The 19,183-nt window shown below is 65.1% G+C and overlaps 1 protein-coding gene across 1 annotated transcript; it reads left to right on the top strand.

The window, feature by feature from the left end:
• The first annotated feature begins 1,085 nt into the window (after positions 1 to 1,085).
• Positions 1,086 to 16,831, top strand: COL1A1 (collagen type I alpha 1 chain). The gene is made up of 51 exons (XM_041426278.1): positions 1,086 to 1,280; positions 2,974 to 3,168; positions 3,309 to 3,343; positions 3,445 to 3,480; positions 4,099 to 4,191; positions 4,272 to 4,340; positions 5,088 to 5,132; positions 5,372 to 5,425; positions 5,630 to 5,683; positions 5,804 to 5,857; positions 5,967 to 6,020; positions 6,125 to 6,178; positions 6,276 to 6,320; positions 6,578 to 6,631; positions 6,738 to 6,782; positions 6,947 to 7,000; positions 7,265 to 7,363; positions 7,451 to 7,495; positions 7,575 to 7,673; positions 7,929 to 7,982; positions 8,074 to 8,181; positions 8,419 to 8,472; positions 8,660 to 8,758; positions 8,927 to 8,980; positions 9,062 to 9,160; positions 9,264 to 9,317; positions 9,806 to 9,859; positions 9,963 to 10,016; positions 10,123 to 10,176; positions 10,422 to 10,466; positions 10,559 to 10,657; positions 10,788 to 10,895; positions 11,244 to 11,351; positions 11,450 to 11,503; positions 11,612 to 11,665; positions 11,839 to 11,946; positions 12,062 to 12,115; positions 12,457 to 12,510; positions 12,739 to 12,900; positions 13,003 to 13,110; positions 13,206 to 13,313; positions 13,467 to 13,520; positions 13,623 to 13,730; positions 13,982 to 14,035; positions 14,156 to 14,263; positions 14,379 to 14,432; positions 14,594 to 14,701; positions 14,788 to 15,070; positions 15,886 to 16,076; positions 16,156 to 16,398; positions 16,470 to 16,831. The coding sequence occupies exons 1-51, from the start codon at positions 1,199 to 1,201 to the stop codon at positions 16,614 to 16,616; spliced, it is 4,362 nt and encodes a 1,453-aa protein (XP_041282212.1). The 5' UTR covers positions 1,086 to 1,198; the 3' UTR covers positions 16,617 to 16,831.
• Positions 16,832 to 19,183: the final 2,352 nt, after the last annotated feature.

Here is a 19,183-nt window from a genome sequence, read left to right as displayed (position 1 = left end):
GTGTCTTGGATGAAGGGATCTGGGACTGGGGAATGGATCTGGGGCTGGGGAATGGATCTGGGGCTGGGGAATGGATCTGGGGCTGGGGAATGGATCTGGGGCTGGATCCAGGGCTAGGGAATGGATCTGGGGCTGGGGAAGGGATCTGGGGCTGGGGAATGGATCTGGGGCTGGATCTGGGGCTGGATAAGGGGACAGGCCTGGGGACAGGGCTGGGACAGGGCTGGGGACAGGGCTGGGGACAGGGCTGGGACACTGGCGTGGCCCCACGGGCACGCGTGAGCACAGGAGTGACCCCCACTCCGCCCCTCCTCCAGTGTGTTTTATTTAACATTTAAATTTAATGGCAGGAAAAAAAAAAATATCTCCAAATGGGGGGGGAGGGGGGTGACGTGTCCTGTGTCCCCCCTCCCGTTATTTCATTGTTAAATTCACGGATTTGGGGTTTTTCTGAAGGAAGATCAGGGAACGTCCTGGTGGGAGCTCCTGCTCTGACCTGGGGTCACTCTGCAGTGCTCCCAGTGCTCCCAGTGCTCCCAGTATTCCCAGTATTCCCAGTGCTCCCAGTATTCCCAGTGCTCCCATTGCTCCCAGTGCTCCCAGTATTCCCAGGGCTCCCAGTATTCCCAGGGCTCCCAGTGCTCCCAGTTCCCCCAGTTCCTCCCAGTGCTCCCAGTTCCCCCAGTTCCTCCCAGTGCTCCCAGTTGCTCCCAGCACTCCCAGTGCTCCCAGTAACCCCGTTCTCCCATTCCCCCACCCATCCCAGTGCTCCCAGTGCTCCCAGTTTGTCCCAGTCCATCCCAGTTTGTCCCAGTCCCTCATTCCTCCAGTGCTCCCAGTGCTCCCAGTTCCAGTTCTCCCAGTCATTCCCAGTTCTCCCAGTGCTCCCAGTGCTCCCAGTAACCCCGTTCTCCCATGGGGGGGTGTGGGGGTGGTGGTGGGGGGGGCCGGGGTGCCCCCCGACTCGCTGGGTGCCTCTGATTGGCCGAGGGGGCCGCCCAAAATCCGCTGCTCCAGCCGGGTCCCACCTCCCCGCGGCGGCGCACGGTATAAAAGGGCCGGAGGAGAAGCGGGCAAAGGGCAGTAGGAAGTTTCTGCTGGGGTCTGGATTTGGAGCTCCAGGGTTGGATCGGCCCCGTATGACCCCAAGCTAAGAACAAAAGAGACCCCAAAGAGTCTACATGTCTAATATTTAGACATGTTCAGCTTTGTGGATTCTCGGTCACTGCTGTTGATAGCAGCGACTGTCCTACTCGCCCGCGGGCAAGGAGAGGAAGACAGTGAGTAGTGGGCGCTGGGTGATGCTCCTCACCCCTCGGGACGCGGCTCTGGGGTGGCACCGGCGACACCCGGCCCGGCTGCCCTGGGGTGGGCAAGGAGGAACTCGGGCTGGGCGAGCGGAACCGAGAGGGGAATTAGGGGCGAAGTGGGGAAATGAGGGGGAAATGGCGAAAAAAGAGAGGAGGACTGACGGGATTTGGGGCTGGGGGAAAAGGGGGTTAGGGGGCTCTGGGGGTGAGGAGTCGGGGCGCCCTGCCAAGAGCGGGGAGGGAAGGAAGGGTGGAGAGGAGCCGGCGGGGAAGGAGGGAGCAGGGACGAAGGGGAGGAGGAGGAGGAGGAGGCCGGGAAGGGAAAGGAAAGGGGGGAAAGAGCGCGGGAGACAGAAGAGGGGGGAGAGGAGGGAGAGGGGGGGGCCAGCCCCGGGATCTGCGAAAGCCATCAGGAAAGAATTAGAAAAGTCTCGGATGATTCATAAGCGAAATGTTTCGGCAGCCGGGGGAGCGGGGGCTGCCAGCGGCGCGGGCCGGGGGCACGGCCGGGGTCACCCCCCCGTGCCACGCCACGGCCCCCGTGCCCCGCTGCCACCTGCGCCAGGGGGACACGAGGGGACCCTGGGCCCGGCGCCCATCGCTTTTTGCCCAATTTTGTCCTTTTTTGGTGTTTTTTGTTTTTGTTTTTTTTTTTTTTTTTTAATACATTTTTAATTATCATTATTATTTATTATTACTATTATTATTATTATGCATTTTGCACTGACAATACCCATCCCGCATTTCCCCTTCTCCATTTCCCATTCCCCGTTCTCCGTCCTGCATTTCCCATTCTACATTTTGCCCTTCCCATTCCCATTTTGCCTTTTTTTTTTTTCCCCAGAAGAATTTTGCATTTTCCATTCGCTTTTTTTTTTTTTTTTTACATCGTTTTCCCCCCCTGTTCTCCGTCCTGCATTTCCCATTCTACATTTTGCCCTTCCCATTCCCATTTTGCCTTTTTTTTTTTTCCCCAGAAGAATTTTGCATTTTCCATTCGCTTTTTTTTTTTTTTTTTTTTTTTTTTTTTCATTTTTTTCCCCCCCTTTTTTTTTTTTTTTCTCTACAATTTTTTTTTTTTTTTTTTTTTACCCTTTTTACTTCTTTTTATTTTTTGACTGGGGAGTTCTTCCATCAGCTGGCTCAGCCCCTCTCCCCCTCCCCACTCCAGGACCCTTCCCCACCGTGGGGCCACCCCCGGGCCTGGCCGCTCGCCCTCCCCTCCCCTCCCTTCCCTCTCCACGCAGCCCCCGCCCTCCTCCACTCTCTGGCCTCGCGTTCCCGATCCCATCTGGCCCGATCCAGCCCCACGGATCCAATTTCAGCCCAAATTCGGGGCCCGCCCCGTCCCGTCCGGTCCCGTCCCGTCCGTGTCCCCCACCCCGACGGCTCCCGGGGACCCACCCCCGTGCCTCGGGGGGTGTTTGCCTTGGCCCCGGCCGGTCCGAGCGAGCGGCTGCGGGGATTTTTTGTTTAAATTCCAGCCGATGTGGGAAGAGTTTATTGTGGAGCTTTTCCTGTGTCACCGCGCCGCGCTGATGAGAACCAGATGAAGGGAGAAGCGCTGCGGGAGCGGGGAGGGGGTGAAGGGAGAGGGGGCCGGGGGGGGGAGCCCGGCAGGCTCCGGGCCGCCCCTCCTGACGCTGCCACCGCCCCGTGCCAGTCCAAACCGGGAGCTGCATCCAGGATGGGCTCACGTACAACGACAAGGACGTGTGGAAACCAGAACCGTGCCAGATCTGCGTCTGCGACAGCGGCAACATCCTGTGCGACGAGGTGATCTGCGAGGACACCTCCGACTGCCCCAACGCCGAGATCCCCTTCGGAGAGTGCTGCCCCATCTGTCCCGACACCGACGGTATCGCGACATGCCCGCTGCGGGGGTCCCGCCCCCTCCCCAACACCGGGGATCGGCGGGCTCGGTGTCCCCCCACCTCCCCACGTGGGTGTGGGGTGGGTGATGCTGCGCTGCTCTGAACCCCCTTTTTGCCCCCACAGCCTCCCCTGCCTACCCAGAGAGTGCTGGAGTGGAGGTAAGGGCCCCCCAAAACGCAGCCCCCGGCAAATCTCGCCACAGTCCCACCCCTGGGTTTGGAGCCCCCCTTCTCTAACCTGTTCTGTCTCTGCCCCGCAGGGTCCTAAAGGAGACACCGGCCCCAAAGGAGACAGGGTGGGTGTGCCCCCCCTCCCGCCGAGAGCCCCCTGCTCTGCAGGGACCCCAACACCGCTGGGGTCACCCCTGTCCTGCTGGGGGTCACCCCAATCTCGCTGGGCTCACCCCAGTCCTGCTGGAGTTACCCCAGTCCCACTGGGGCTCACCCTAATCTCACAGGGGGTCACCCCCATCCTGATGGGGTCACCCCAATCTCACAGGGGGTCACCCCAATCCCGCTGGGGCTCACCCCAATCCTACAGGGTTCACACCCATCCCACGGCGCTCACCCCAGTCCTGCTGGGGGTCACTCCCACCCCACAGGGTTGACCCAAATCCTGCTGGGGCTCACCCCAATCGTGCTGGGACTCACCCTAATCCCTCAGGGCTCACCCCAATTGTGCTGGGACTTACCCCAATCCCTCAGGGCTCACCCTAATTGTGCTGGGACTTACCCCAATCCCTCAGGGCTCACCCCAATTCTGCTGGGATTTACCCCGAATCCCACAGGGTTCACCCCAATCCCACGGTTCTCACCGTAATCCCACGGCTCTCCCCCCCACCCCACGGCTCTCCCCCCCACCCCACAGCTCTCACCCCCACCCCACGGCGCTCACCCCTCTCTTCTCTCCCCAGGGACTGCCCGGCCCCCCCGGCAGAGATGGAATCCCCGGCCAGCCCGGACTCCCGGGCCCCCCCGGCCCTCCCGGCCCCCCCGGCCTCGGCGGAGTGAGTGTGGGGGGGTCCCTGGTGGCGCAGCCCCCCCGGGGGTCCCTGCCCCGCTCACCCCCCGCTCTCCCTCCCCACAGAACTTCGCTCCCCAGATGTCCTACGGCTACGATGAGAAGGCTGGAGGCATGGCCGTGCCCGGGCCTATGGTGAGCTGGGGACACGGGGGACACCAGGGGACACAGGGGACACCAGAGGGTGGGGGGAGAGCTGGGCGAGGGGACAGGGCAGGAGTGGTCCCTGTGCTGGTGATGTCACTGAGCACCAGGATGTGGCAGGGCCTGGAGGGGATGGGGACAGGGATGGGGACAGATGTGGGGCAGGGATGGGGACAGGGATGGGACAGGGATGGGGACAGGGGTTGGACAGGGGTTGGACAGGGATGGGACAGGGATGGGACAGGGATGGGACAGGGGTTGGACAGGGATGGGACAGGGATGGGGACAGATGTGGGACAGGGATTGGACAGGGATGGGGTGACAACAGAGATAGGGAATGTGTGGGGACTAGACAGGGACAGGCTGGTGATGGGGACAGAGATGGGGTGGCAGTGGGGACAAGGAATGGGTGCAGGTGGGAACAGAGGTGGGGACTGTGTGTTGGGGTGGCAATGGGGACAAGAAAATAGGGACAAGGGGGACATGACAATAGGGGCAGGGATGGGGTGGCAATGGTGACAGGCAAAGGTCAGTGTTGGGGACAAGGGATGGGGTGGAAGGGGGTGGCAATGGGGACAGGGAGGGGGTGGCTTTGGGACAGTGATGGGGACGAGGTGAGGACAGCAGGGGGAAGGTGGTGGGGTGGCAACAGGGCCCAGTGTGTGCAGCAGTGGGGTGGTGATGGGGACAGGGACAGGGTGACAAGGCACCACTGATGACACTTTCTCTTCTCCCCAGGGCCCAGCTGGTCCCCGTGGTCTCCCCGGCCCTCCCGGTGCTCCCGTGAGTGTCACCTCCTCCTGTCCACTTGGGTTTGGGAACAAACAGCCCCCAGGGCTCCTCTGGGGGGTGGGGGCACAGGTCAGAGGGTGTCACACCCTTCCTGACAGCGACAGAAGCACGTGGGGACAAAGCCCTGGTGCCACCACGCGGGGGGACACCACCACTGCCACTGGGGGATCCAGGCCCAAGCTTCTCACTTTCTGACTCATTTTTTACCCTTTATTTTTTTTTCCCCACAGGGTCCTCAAGGTTTCCAAGGTCCCCCTGGTGAACCTGGAGAGCCTGGTGCTTCTGTGAGTGCTGTCACCTGCCGATGTCCCCCGGGGATGGGGACACTGCTGCTGCTGCTGCCAGCCCTGGCTGTGGCCACACTGTCCCTGCTCTGGGATCCACGGCAGTGGGGCTGGCAGGGCCTGGCACTGCCCGGGGCGGGTGGCAGGGTGACAGGGGGCAGCTGTCACCTCAGCACCCTCATGCCTGTCCCTCTTCTCTCCTAGGGTCCCATGGGCCCCCGAGGTCCCGCTGGCCCCCCTGGCAAGAACGGAGATGACGTAAGTGACCTGACCACGGGGTCCTCCCCTTTGGGGTCTGGTGGCCCTGCCAGCCCCCCCAGGTGAGCAGGAGCTGCCTGGCTTGGGGACATGCCACCAAGGCTGTGTCCTTGTCCTCAGGGTGAAGCTGGCAAGCCTGGCCGCCCCGGAGAGCGAGGTCCCCCCGGCCCCCAGGTGAGGCACACGAGGGGACACCCCCAGCTGTCCCCTCCTGGGGGACAGGGCGCTCTGGTGTGGGGACAGCCCCCCCAGAGCGTCCATCACCACCTCCTGTTTCCCCCAGGGTGCTCGAGGTCTCCCCGGAACCGCCGGCCTGCCAGGCATGAAGGGACACAGAGTGAGTCCCCCTCCCGTGCTGGTGACACTCAGGGGACGAGGGACCCCTGACCTCACCCAGGATCCCCTCCTGACCCCCCACCCCTTCTCTCTGCTCCCCCCCAGGGTTTCAGTGGTCTGGATGGTGCCAAGGGTGAGCCTGGACCTGCTGGCCCCAAGGTGAGGAGTGGTGGCGGTGTCACCGCTGGCCTGGCAATGTCCCCACTGTCCCCTGCTCCCTGCAGAGCAGGTCCCTCACGGTGTCCTTCCTCCTCAGGGAGAGCCCGGCAGCCCCGGAGAGAACGGAGCTCCTGGACAGATGGTGAGTGCTGCAGCCAGGGGGGTGTGGGGGGTTCTGGGCAAGGGGGGACAACGATGGGGGTGACACCAGTGGGGACCCAGCTCCTGCTCAGAGATCCATCAGGGAATGGGGTGGGAGGGGTTGAACCCCTTGGGAACGTCACCGTGGGCAGCAGGGGGGGCACAGGGAGGGGAGGAGGCTCAGAAAGGGGAAGTGTTCATCCCGGTGACCCAAACGTGTCCTAAATGTGTCCTAAACGTGTTCTGTTCCCTCCCCAGGGTCCTCGTGGTCTTCCCGGTGAGCGAGGCCGCCCCGGCCCATCTGGTCCCGCTGTGAGTATTTGAGATGGGCAGGGCTGCGACCCCTGCCCGAGCACGGGGCTCTGGAGGTCACCTGTGCCACCCGTGAGCGTCGCTGACGCTGTCCCTTGTCCCCCAGGGCGCTCGTGGCAATGACGGTGCTCCCGGCGCTGCCGGTCCCCCCGTGAGTACCCCCGACCCCCGGTCCCTTCCCCCTCCTCGGGAGGGGGATCCCATCCCGGCTGCCCCCGTGGGGACTCCTGGCCGGGATCCAGGGGGGCTCTGCTGCCTGGGGATCCCCCCCGTGCCCGGGATCCCCCTCTGAGCCGAGCCCCCTCTCCCGTTTAGGGTCCGACTGGTCCCGCTGGTCCCCCCGGCTTCCCCGGTGCCGCTGGTGCTAAGGTAGGGCCTGCCCAGCTCTGCGGGGCTGGGGGGCACTGGGGGGCACTGGGAGCGTGGGCTGGGCAGGGAAGGGGTCCCTGAGGCCGAAGAGCCCAGGCTGGCACTGCCTGGGACAGTGGCACCCGTGGGGACGTCCCCAGGGTGTCCTTGGCACCTCTCCTGGCTGTGCCACCGCGGGAAGGAGCCGCGGGTGGAACCAGCCCTGAGGGAGTCAGGGCAGCCCTGGCGCTCACGGCTCTTCCTCCTCCTCCTCTTCCTCCCCAGGGTGAGACCGGTCCCCAGGGAGCTCGTGGCAGCGAAGGTCCCCAAGGTGCTCGCGGTGAGCCCGGTCCCCCCGGCCCTGCTGGCGCTGCCGGTCCTGCTGTAAGTGACATCCCAGGGCTCCCTGTCCTTCGGCCTCGCGTCCTGCCAGCCCCGCCGTGACCTTCCTCTTCCTCCTTCTCTCCGCAGGGCAACCCCGGTGCTGACGGCCAACCCGGTGCCAAGGGCGCCACCGTGAGTGTCCCCCGCGTCCCCCCCGGCCGGGCCAGGAAGGGTTGAGCCCCTTCCTCACGGCCTCCCGTGCCTCTTGCAGGGCGCTCCCGGCATCGCTGGCGCTCCAGGCTTCCCCGGAGCTCGCGGTCCCTCCGGACCCCAGGGTCCCAGCGGCGCCCCCGGCCCCAAGGGTAACACCGTGAGTATCCCCGGGCTGCTGCGCTGCCCCTTCCCAGCCTGCGAGCCTTCCCTCCGCCCCGGGACGCTGTTTCAGCCCCTCCCGGAGGTGCCTCCCGAGGTGTCCCCCGGTCCCTGCAGCCCCGCCAGGCCAGGGTGCTGCAGGGGGTGGCAGATGCTGCGTCCTTGTCCCTCCGAGGGCTCATCGGGCGTGGCTCGGGGCTCGCTCTGCTCCTCAATCCGCTGTTAAAGTTTTTCTCTCTTCTCTCCCCTCCAGGGTGAGCCCGGCGCTCCAGGCAACAAGGGTGACACCGGTGCCAAAGGCGAACCCGTGAGTGACCCCCAGATGTGGCCCTGGGGGCCCGGCCCCTGCTGGCTCCGGCCCTTCCCGGGGGTCTTCATCCCTCCGCGTCCTTCCCCAGGGTCCCGCTGGTGTCCAAGGCCCCCCCGGCCCTGCTGGAGAAGAAGGCAAGAGAGGAGCCCGTGGTGAGCCCGGCCCCGCTGGGCTGCCCGGCCCCGCTGGCGAACGCGTGAGTAGCAGCGTCCCTGTCCCCACGCCCATGTCCCTGTCCCCACGCCCATGTCCCTGTCCCCACCCTCGCCCTCCCCCCGTGTCCAGCGGCTGAACCTCGCGCTTGTTTGGGGACCCCGCGGTGACATCCCCGGCCCCTTCAGGCTGCTCCCACTGGTGGCCGTGTCCCGCTGTGGCACACGGCCTCCCGAGGTCCCCCAGTGTCCCCACACTGACCGTGCCGTGTCCCCCTCAGGGTGCTCCAGGCAGCCGCGGTTTCCCTGGCGCCGATGGCATCGCCGGTCCCAAGGTGGGTGCCCGCGTCCGTCTGCGGGACAAAGTGGCCTCAGCGCGGCCCCGGGGACGCTGGCCGCTGTCACCTGTGCCCGCACAGTGGCCACAGCGGCTCCGAGTCGCTGCCACCCGCGGGGACACGGCTCTGTGCCGGTCCCCGGCTGCTGTCCCGCAGCTGGGTCACCCCTGTCCCCCCTTCCCAGGGTCCCCCCGGCGAGCGCGGCTCCCCCGGCCCCGTTGGCCCCAAAGGATCTCCTGGTGAAGCTGGACGCCCCGGGGAACCCGGACTCCCCGGTGCCAAGGTGAGCGGTGACACGGTGACACGGTGACACGGAGCCGCAGCAGCACGGCCGCAGGGCTGTCCCGCTCTCTGTGCCGGAGGAGGAGGAGCCGCTCTCCAGGACGCTCCCGTTCTCTGGAGCATCCCCTGGAAGGGCTGAGCTCCTGACCCCCCTCCCGCTGCCCCGCAGGGTCTGACTGGAAGCCCCGGGAGCCCCGGTCCCGACGGCAAGACCGGCCCCCCTGTAAGTTGTCCCCGCTGATGTCCCCTCCTCCCCTGGCTCGCCACGGGCCCGGGCTAAGGCGGCGCTGGCTCCCCCCGACAGGGTCCCGCTGGTCAAGACGGGCGGCCCGGCCCCCCCGGCCCCCCCGGAGCCCGAGGCCAGGCCGGCGTGATGGGATTCCCCGGTCCCAAAGGTGCTGCGGTGAGTGCCACCCTCCCCGGAGCCACCCTGCTCCCTGGGGACACCCCCGGGACCTGTCCTCGGTCCCCGGTGTCGCCACGGGCTCATCGCGCTCTGGTTTTAGGGTGAGCCCGGCAAACCCGGCGAGAGAGGAGCTCCCGGTCCCCCCGGCGCCGTGGTGAGTGTGGGGGGGGACACAGACAGCTCGGGGGGGTGACAAGGGAGGGTGAGCCCGGTGTGAGGTGACAGAGAGGGTCACCGCGGTGCAGGGTGGCAGGGAGGGTGACAGAGAGGGTCACCATGCTGTGGGGTGGCAGGGAGGGTGGCAGGGAGTGTCACCCCAGTGTGGGGTGGCAGGGAGGGTGACAGGGAGCATCACCCCAGTGTGGGGTGGCATGGGTGGGAGTGGGGTGGGAATGGGGGGTGGGAATGGGGTTGGAATGCAGGCTAAGGGGCCGAGGCTGCCAGGGAAGGCTCCCGCAGCGGGATGAGGTGTTGGGATCCCGTCCCGGTGGCTCCGCTGGAGCGGGGACAGCGGTGACGTGGCCGCGGAGTCTCCCGGCCTTCGAAGGATCCCGCGGCCGTGTCCCGGCCCACGCCCAGCTCGGGGGGGGCACGGAGCCCTGCGGGGGCAGCTCTGAGCACCCTCCTCTCCCTCCTGCCCAGGGCGCTGCTGGCAAAGACGGTGAAACCGGTGCCCAAGGTCCCCCCGGCCCCACCGTGAGTATCCCCCGGCCCGCGGCCACCCACGGCCACGCCCGGCCACCGGACGAGGGCCTCGGGAGCCACCTGCCCCCCTCCATGCCTGTCCTGTGTCCCCCAGGGTCCCGCTGGAGAAAGAGGTGAACAAGGTCCCGCTGGTGCTCCCGGCTTCCAGGTGAGGGGTGTCCCCTCCCCGGCAAGGGGACAGAGCACCCAGAGCATGGGTGACATTGTCCTTGTCCCCTCCGTGGTGGCTCACGGCTCCTTTTCTTCCTCCCCAGGGTCTGCCCGGCCCCGCTGGCCCCCCTGGCGAGGCTGGCAAGCCCGGTGAGCAGGTGAGTGTGGGCACTGGGGACTCTCCTGTCCCCTCCCCATCGTCCCTGTCCCTGTCACACCGGGGCTGCTGCTGCTGCTGGGGTCTCCCCAGGGCATCCCCAGGTGCTCCATGCAGTGGGGGAGCAGTGGGAACCCCAGCCCTGCCCAGGGAATGAGGAACTCCTGGGCCACCCCGGGGTCCCCTCTGCCTGTCCCTGGTGCCACCTGTTCCTCTCTGACTTGTCACCCTGTCCCTCCCACTCAGGGTGTCCCCGGAGACGCCGGAGCCCCCGGTCCCGCCGGTGCCAGGGTAAGCTGAACCCCCATCTCCCCCCAAAGTGGGCACCCCAAAGTGCCCCACAGGCCCTGACAGGCTCGGCCCTGTCCTGCCTCCCTCCCCAGGGTGAGAGAGGATTCCCTGGAGAGCGCGGTGTCCAAGGTCCCCCCGGTCCCCAAGGTCCCCGTGGTGCTAACGGTGCTCCCGGTAACGATGGTGCTAAGGTAGGTGCCAGGCTGGGCATGGCTCTGTGCCCAGCCTGTGGGGCACAGCTGGGAGGGTGGCTGTGGATTTGAGGCCGGGATGGATTTGCCGAGCCGGGATCTCACTCATCCCTGCTCTGCCTCGTTCCAGGGCGATGCTGGTGCTCCCGGAGCCCCCGGGAACCAGGGGCCCCCCGGTCTGCAGGGAATGCCCGGAGAGCGTGGTGCTGCCGGCCTGCCAGGTGCCAAGGGTGACAGAGTACGTGTCCCCAAACCCCTCGTGTCCCCAGAACGCTGCTGGCCCCCTTGGTAACCTGCTCCCCGCCACCCCTGTGCCCCCTCATCTTCCCCTCGGGGCTGGGTGTGCCCCTGAGCAGAGGCTGGTGGGCAGCAGTGTCCTGGGCAAGGGATACTCTGTGTCACCTCTGTCCCCATCCCTTGGGGACAATCCCTCGCTGAGGGCCCTGCTCCTGTGAGAAGGAGGAGGAGGAGGATGGTGCCAGCCTGTCCCAGAGACGATGAAGAACCGGGGATGTCTCAGCACAGAGAGGGGTGAACCCCCTCAAGGGACCTGTCCCCATAACCCCCTCTTGTGTCCCTCCCTCAGGGTGACCCAGGTCCCAAAGGTGCTGATGGCGCTCCTGGCAAGGACGGTCTCCGTGGCCTGACCGGTCCTATCGGCCCCCCCGGCCCCGCTGGTGCTCCTGGTGACAAGGTGGGGACATCCCGCAGGGACAGACGTGTCCAGGCAGTCACCGCCACCTCCTCGGCCCAGCCCTGATCCCTTTGTTCTGTTTTCCTCCCCTTTTCCAGGGTGAAGCCGGCCCCCCCGGCCCTGCTGGTCCCACTGGTGCCCGTGGTGCTCCCGTAAGTGTCCCCCCCGCTCGGTGATGGCCCTGCCACGGGTGGCCGCTCCTTGGTGGCCCTGGTGGCCGTCCCCTGCTTGTCTCAGCCGTTCCCTCCCGTCTCCTCCAGGGTGACCGCGGCGAGCCCGGCCCTCCCGGTCCTGCTGGATTTGCTGGCCCCCCCGTAAGTGCGATAGGCTGTCCGTCCCCCCCGCCGCCCGGGGGTCCGCTCCTGCCCCTGGATTTGCTGGCCCCCCCGTAAGTGCGATAGGCTGTCCCCCTCTGCCCGGGGGTCCGCTCCTGCCCCCCAGGGTGGCTCGGAGCCCCCCGGGCTGACGCCGGCCCCGTGTCCCGCAGGGCGCTGACGGCCAGCCTGGTGCTAAAGGTGAAACTGGGGATGCTGGAGCCAAGGGTGACGCCGGTCCCCCCGGCCCCGCTGGCCCCACTGGTGCTCCTGGACCTGCTGTAAGTGCCCCCCTCAGCCCCCCCACTGCCCGGGGTGCAGCTCCACAGCTCAGCTCACCGCTCTCTTCCTCCTCTTCCTCCTCTTCCTCCTCTTCCTCCTCTTCCTCCTTCCCAGGGTGCTGTTGGTGCTCCCGGTCCCAAAGGTGCTCGCGGCAGCGCTGGACCCCCTGTAAGTACCGGGCTTGTGGGGAAGGGGCGCTTGGGGGAGTCTGGGGGCACCCCCGGCTGGGAACAACCCCGAGGTGCTTTAACGCTGCCTCTGCTCCCCCCACACCGCGGGGCATCTCCAGCCCTGCGCCCCCAAAACCATCTGGGGATGGAGTGGGGTGGCTTCATCCCAGCAGAGGGAAAAGCGGGGGAGGGTTTGCCTTTACACCCCCCAAATCAGCCCCCAGGTGGGCGCTTTCCCTCTGACCACCAGCCCCGGGGTTCCCCGCGGTGACTCCCAGCCAGGGGAGTCCCCTGGCCCTCGGATCCAGCCCCACTGACTGCAGCTCTCCTCCCTCCCAGGGTGCTACTGGTTTCCCTGGTGCTGCTGGAAGAGTTGGACCCCCCGGCCCCTCTGTGAGTACCCCTGGAGGCGAGATTTTGGGGGGCTGGAGCTGGGAAGAGGGGATGGGAGGCTCTGGGGACAGGGGACGGGAGGCTCTGGGGACACAAGACAGGAGGCCCAGCACAGGACGGTGCTGCACGTGGCCGCCCTGTCCCACTTGGCACCGGGACACCCCTGGCCGCCCTTCAGCTGGCAGCGGGGGGGTCCCGGCCTGACGGCATCGCCTCCCCCCCGCTCAGGGTAACATCGGCCTGCCCGGCCCTCCCGGCCCCAGCGGCAAGGAAGGCGGCAAAGGACCCCGCGGTGAGACCGGCCCCGCTGGCCGCCCCGGAGAACCGGGACCCGCCGGTCCCCCCGGTCCCCCCGGCGAGAAGGGAGCCCCCGGCGCTGACGGCCCCATCGTGAGTGACCCCCCTGCCGGACCCCTCTGCTCGTCGCTGTCCCTTCCGTGGTGAGGGTGGCTGCCACCGCAGCCCTCTCTGAGGCTCCGTTTGTCCCCGCAGGGCGCTCCCGGCACGCCCGGACCCCAAGGTATCGCCGGCCAGCGCGGTGTGGTCGGTCTGCCCGGCCAGAGAGGCGAGCGAGGCTTCCCTGGGCTGCCCGGCCCCTCCGTGAGTACCGGGGGGCTCCCGGCAACCGCAGGCTCTGTCACCCCCCCGGGGTGGCCGTGCCGCGGTGTCCGAGCCCTCGTTGTGTCCCCCCGCAGGGTGAACCCGGCAAACAAGGTCCCTCCGGCTCCCCCGGCGAGCGCGGCCCCCCCGGCCCCATGGGCCCCCCCGGTCTGGCCGGACCCCCCGGAGAAGCCGGACGTGAGGTGAGAGCCCGTGGCCACCACCGGGGCTTGGGGGCACGGACCCCCGTGCTGTGAGGGTGTGCCCGCTCAGGGCACGGATGGGCACGGCCCGTGGGGGGCTGTGAGACCCCCCGTGTGTTCCCCACCCCTAACGAGGGTCTCTGCTCCCCGCAGGGCGCTCCCGGTGCTGAAGGTGCCCCCGGCCGTGACGGTGCTGCTGGTCCCAAGGTGAGCGGGCTCTGAAGGGGGGGCGGGAGGGGTGATGGGGTTGTGCTGGCCCGCACTGACCTCTCCTCTTCCTCCTCTTCCTCCTCTTCCTCCTCCTCGCAGGGCGATCGTGGTGAGACCGGCCCCGCCGGTCCCCCTGGTGCTCCCGGTGCCCCCGGTGCCCCCGGCCCCGTCGGTCCTGCTGGCAAGAACGGAGATCGCGGTGAGACCGTAAGTGATGCTCTGCCCGGAGCCCCCCCGCACCCCCCGGCCCGGGGACACCCAGAAAGGAGCCGGCTCTGGGGCTGGCCCCGGGCTCTGCCGCTGGAAGGGCAGAGGTGCCACCACCCTGCAAAGGGCGATCTCAGAGGTGTCACCGCCCCACTGAGGGGTTCCTGAGCATCTCATGGTGGTTCTGCCCCAAGCCAGCAGCAGCAGGAGGTGCAGGATGTTCTAACCTGTCCCCTTCTCTCCTGTTCCAGGGTCCCCAAGGTCCCGCTGGCCCCCCTGGTCCTGCTGGTGCTCGTGGTCCTGCTGTAAGTGATGTCCTGCTCTGCCCTCCTCGGTGCCTCTGTGCCCTCACAGGTGTGGGGACAGTGACTGGCCAGGACGCCGCTCAACTCATCTTCCTCCTCCTCCTCCTCCTCCTCCTGCAGGGTCCCCAAGGTCCCCGTGGTGACAAAGGTGAAACCGGTGAACAGGGTGACAGAGGCATGAAGGGTCACAGAGGCTTCTCCGGTCTCCAGGGCCCACCTGGTCCTCCCGTAAGTCCCGCGGGGTGACGGTGGCCCCGGGCGCTGCCACACGTCCCGGAGGCAGCGCGAGCTGCTGATGTCACCTCTGATGTCGCCTCTTCTTCTTCCTCCTCGACTGTCACAGGGCTCTCCTGGTGAACAAGGTCCTTCTGGTGCTTCCGGTCCCGCCGGTCCCCGAGTGAGTCCCGGGATGAGCTGCGCCATCCTTCCCCGGCCGTGGCACCGCAGGGGGGGCGGGGGGTCCCCACGGCCAGCGGCATTCCCGCGGGGTCGTGGCTGGGGGCTGGAGGCTCTGCCGAGGCCGCACGGCCGCGCTCACGCTTTTCTCCCGTCCCGCAGGGTCCCCCCGGCTCCGCTGGTGCTGCTGGCAAGGACGGTCTGAACGGGCTGCCCGGTCCCATCGGTCCCCCCGGCCCCCGCGGCCGCACCGGCGACGTCGGTCCCGTCGTACGTGCCGAGCCGTCCGCCCTCCCAGAGCCGCCCGCCTTCAGCGCCCGCTCCTCCTTCACCATCCTCGTCCTCTCCTCCCGCAGGGTCCCCCCGGCCCCCCCGGGCCCCCCGGTCCTCCCGGCCCTCCCAGCGGCGGTTTCGACTTCAGCTTCCTGCCGCAGCCCCCCCAGGAGAAGGCGCACGACGGCGGCCGCTACTACCGGGCCGACGACGCCAACGTGATGCGCGACCGCGACCTGGAGGTGGACACCACCCTCAAGAGCCTGAGCCAGCAGATCGAGAACATCCGCAGCCCCGAGGGCACCCGCAAGAACCCCGCCCGCACCTGCCGCGACCTGAAGATGTGCCACGGCGACTGGAAGAGCGGTCGGTGTCGCCCCGGTCCCCGCCGGCCCCCTCGGGGCTGTCACCCCGTCTCTGTCCCCTCTGCTGCTGCTCGGCTTTGTCCTTCTTCAGCCTCCCGGTGCCCCTCGTGTGTCCTGTCTGTCCTCCCCTCCATCCTCCCTGCTCCGTCCCTCTCCTGTTTGCTTCCCTTCTTCTTCCTCTTTTCCTGCTCCATGCTCCGCCCCCGGCTCCCTCCTTTGCCTTCCTCACCTCCCTCCTCATCTCCCACGGCTGCTTCTCACCTTCCTCCCCTCATCCTCAGCCTCTCCCATCCCTCCCAGTCCCCATCCCTCTCCCATCCCTCCATCCTCTGCTCCTCAGCTCCATTCCCCAACCCCTGGGGCTTCCTCACCTTCATCCTTCATCCCTGCTGGCTCTTCCTCACCTCTTCCCTCCTGGATTCTCCTTACCTCCATCCCCCTGGCTGTTCCTCACCTGTTCCATCTCTCTGATTGTTCCTCACCTGTTCCTTCCCTCTGGCTGCTCCTCACCTGTTCCATCCCCCTGACTGTTCCTCACCTGTTCCATCCCCCTGGCTGTTCCTCACCTGTCCCCTCTGGCTGCTCCTCACCTGTCCCATCCCCCAGGCTGTTCCTCACCTATTCCATCTCTCTGGTTGTTCCTCACCTGTTCCATCCCTCTGGCTGCTCCTCAGCTCCATTCTCCCCCCCCGGGGCTTCTCCTCACCTTCACCCTTCATCCCTCCAGGCTGTTCCTCTCTCCCATCCCCCTGGCTGTCCCTCCCCTCTCCTGACCCTGTCCCTGTCCCTGACCTGTCCCTGTCCCTGTCCCCTCAGGCGAGTACTGGATCGACCCCAACCAAGGCTGCAACCTGGACGCCATCAAGGTCTTCTGCAACCTGGAGACGGGCGAGACGTGCGTGTACCCGACTCAGGCGTCCATCGCCCGCAAGAACTGGTACCTCAGCAAGAACCCCAAGGAGAAGAAACACGTCTGGTTCGGCGAATCCATGAGCGACGGCTTCCAGGTGGGCGCGGGGGCCACCGGGTGGGGACGAGGGGCCGGGGGGGGAACCCTCCGGTGACCGACGTCCCCAATTTGCGCAGTTCGAGTACGGCGGCGAGGGCTCCGACCCGGCGGACGTGGCCATCCAGCTGACCTTCCTGCGCCTCATGGCCACCGAGGCGTCCCAGAACGTCACCTACCACTGCAAGAACAGCGTGGCCTACATGGACCAGGCCGGCGGCAACCTGAAGAAGGCCCTGCTGCTGCAGGGCGCCAACGAGATCGAGATCCGCGCCGAGGGCAACAGCCGCTTCACCTACGGCGTCACCGAGGACGGCTGCACGGTGAGTGCCGGGGGTGCCGCCGGATTTGGGGACCCGCCGGGGACGGGGGGGTGACGGTGCTGTCCCCACAGAGTCACACGGGCGCGTGGGGCAAGACAGTGATCGAGTACAAGACGACGAAGACCTCGCGCCTGCCCATCATCGATTTGGCTCCTATGGACGTCGGCGCTCCGGACCAGGAATTCGGCATCGACATCGGCCCCGTGTGCTTCTTGTAACCCCGGACGATGCCCCACGCGTGACAGGAGAGAGTAATAATAATGATAAAAATAATAATAATAAAAAAAAAAAAGGAGAAAATTTCACATGGACTTGAATTTGTGTCGGTTTCTATCCAGCGTCTCTAAAACAGCTCCGGGTGCGTTGCCGTAAGAGAAAAACATCAAAAACACTCCCAGAAAAAAAAAAAAAAAAAAAAAAAAAAAAAACTTCAACCCCCCCCCAAAAAACCCCCCCAAAAAAAAAAAAAAAAAAAAGAAGCATTCAACCCCCCCCAAAAATATTAAAAAAAAAAAACAACAAATAAATGACTTTTTCAAACAAAATCACCAGGAAGTGGGTTCGCTTGCTTGCCCCCCCCCTCATTCCTCAGCCCCGGAGATGCCAAAGCTCAGCTCAGCTCCCCAAAGGGTCCCCGAGCCCCCCGGGACCCCCAGGCCCCCTCCCCTCCAGCCCCTTCGCTTCTTGCATCTCATTAGAATTTTAATTTTTTGCTGTGAGGAAGATGTTGAACTCCTGGCTAGAATTTGCTTTTTCTCCCTTGTTTTCCCTCTTTCTCTCCCCTCTCCTCCTTATTTTTTATTTGGATAACGCAGATTTTGAATTCTCTCCATTTCCTTTTGTTCTGGTTATTTTTTTATCGTGGTTTTTTTGGTTTTTTTTTTTTTGGTTTGGTTTGGTTTGTTTTGCTCGTTGTTTGTTGTTCATTTTATTTTCATTCAGGCAGCAAAACCAATTCACTCCCAAGCCGCGGAGCAGCTCCGGCCCTGCGCTGACGGCCCTGTCCGGATGGCTACCTCACCACTCTCGGGGTGTTTCATCGTCTTTTTGAGTCTGAATTTTGGGGTTCTTTTTTTGTTTTTTAGCTTCTTTTGGAGCTTTTCAGCCGTGCCGGGACTTTCCTGCCAGGTTCAGAACAAAGGTGCTAATTTCCCTCCCCATATCCCACCCCTTTTTTTCTCTCTTTGGTTGCTCTCTTGTTCTCTTATTTTCCTTTGGAGGTTTCTTTCCCTCAGGATTTTTATCCTGGTTTTTTTGGGATTTTTTTTTAATTATTATTTTAAAATATTCTCTTTAATTTTGGCCCCGGAACACCCAACCCCGGGACCGCCTGGTGCTACAACCTCCAAAGAGGTCTCAGCTTGCTCTGTTTTAATCCCCCTCTATTTTACGCTTTATTTCCCTCCTTTTTTTCTTGTTTTATTTTTTTCTGCTGCTCAGCTCCACTGGGGAATTTTCCAAAGGTGCTACTCCCCCCCCACTACCCCCACCTCACCGCCGCACGAGCAAATCCCGCCAAGCAAGAGGCATCAAACCCCAAGGGGAAAAGGAATAAATCGATTTTTCCAGGCGGAGCAGGTGGAACTTCAGCTCCGCTCTCATCTTCCAGCAGCTTTTTCTCCATCCCTCCATCCATCCATCCATCATCCATCATCCATCCCTCCATCCATCCCCGCATCCTCCCCGGGCACGGAGGGCCACGAACCCACTCCCTTTGCCGGGCCCAGCTCCGGTTTTTCCCCAGGGTTTTGTACCTGCTTTGTATGATGTATTATAATAATAATTAATTAATGAAGTGATTAATAATTTTAAAGCGGTTCGGGGGTTTTCTTCTTTTCTAATTTTTTTTTTTTTTTTCTTTTCGAAATGGATGATTTTTTATTTTTTTTTTTTTTTTTTTTCTCTCTGACTGCTGAAATAAAGGCATGTGAAATGATCCAAACCAACCTCGGGCTGCTCTGCGTCGCTCTCGGGGGGCTCGGGGGTTGGGGGGCTCCTGGCTGGGCGAAGTTGGGAATTCCTCCTCCCCGATCCCGCTCTCGTCCTGGCCGATCCCGCTCTGCTCGCGGCGAGTTCTGCGCTCCGCTCCCTGCCCGTCCTCCCTCCTCCTCCTCCTCCTCCTCCTCCTCCTGTCCCAGCCCCCCCATCCCGGGATGAGGGGGGAGGAAAGAAGGGGAGGGGGTTGCGATGGGTTGGGGGGGGCAGGAACCCCCAATGGGAGGGGTCTGGGGGGCTCTGTGTCCCTAAAAGGGGAGGGGGGCTGGAGGGGAGGAAGAGCTGGGGGGGCTCAGCTCAGAGCGACCCCCGAAAGGGAGAGCTGGGGAGGGGGGTGGGTGCAAAGAGACGCCCTAAAATTGGGGCAGAGGGGTGAGGGGCTGAGGCGATGTGGGGGTGCCCCCCAAGCCCTCACCCCTCACTGGTGACTGCCGGGGGGGGCTGTCCCCTGTCTGTGCCCCCTCCCCATGGCACAGGGGTGAGGGGCTCAGCCGATGTGGGGGTGCCCCCCAACCCCGCACCCCTCACTGCTGACCGCCCGGGCTGCCCGGGGGTGGGGGCTGTGCCCTGTCTGTGCCCCCTCCCCATGGCGGGGGGCGCGCAGGGACCCCCAGCTCCCGGCCCCGGCCCTGTCCCGCTCCATCAATGGCTCCCCTTGTTCCGAGGGGCCCCCGCGCTTCCCTCTCCCCCACCTGGCGCCGCCCCGGCCGGGGGGGCTCTCAAAGAGCCTCTTTCTTCCTCGGGGCTGGGCCGGGGGCACCCCCGGGGGCGGGGAGGGGGCCGGGGGTGC

The sequence above is a fragment of the Onychostruthus taczanowskii genome, unplaced genomic scaffold (assembly GCF_017590055.1).
Source record: "Onychostruthus taczanowskii isolate IOZ18803 unplaced genomic scaffold, ASM1759005v1 scaffold91, whole genome shotgun sequence".
NCBI classification, from domain to species: Eukaryota; Metazoa; Chordata; class Aves; order Passeriformes; family Passeridae; genus Onychostruthus; species Onychostruthus taczanowskii.
Note: the sequence above shows the minus strand (reverse complement) of the source record. Positions and strands in the feature narration are given on the sequence as shown.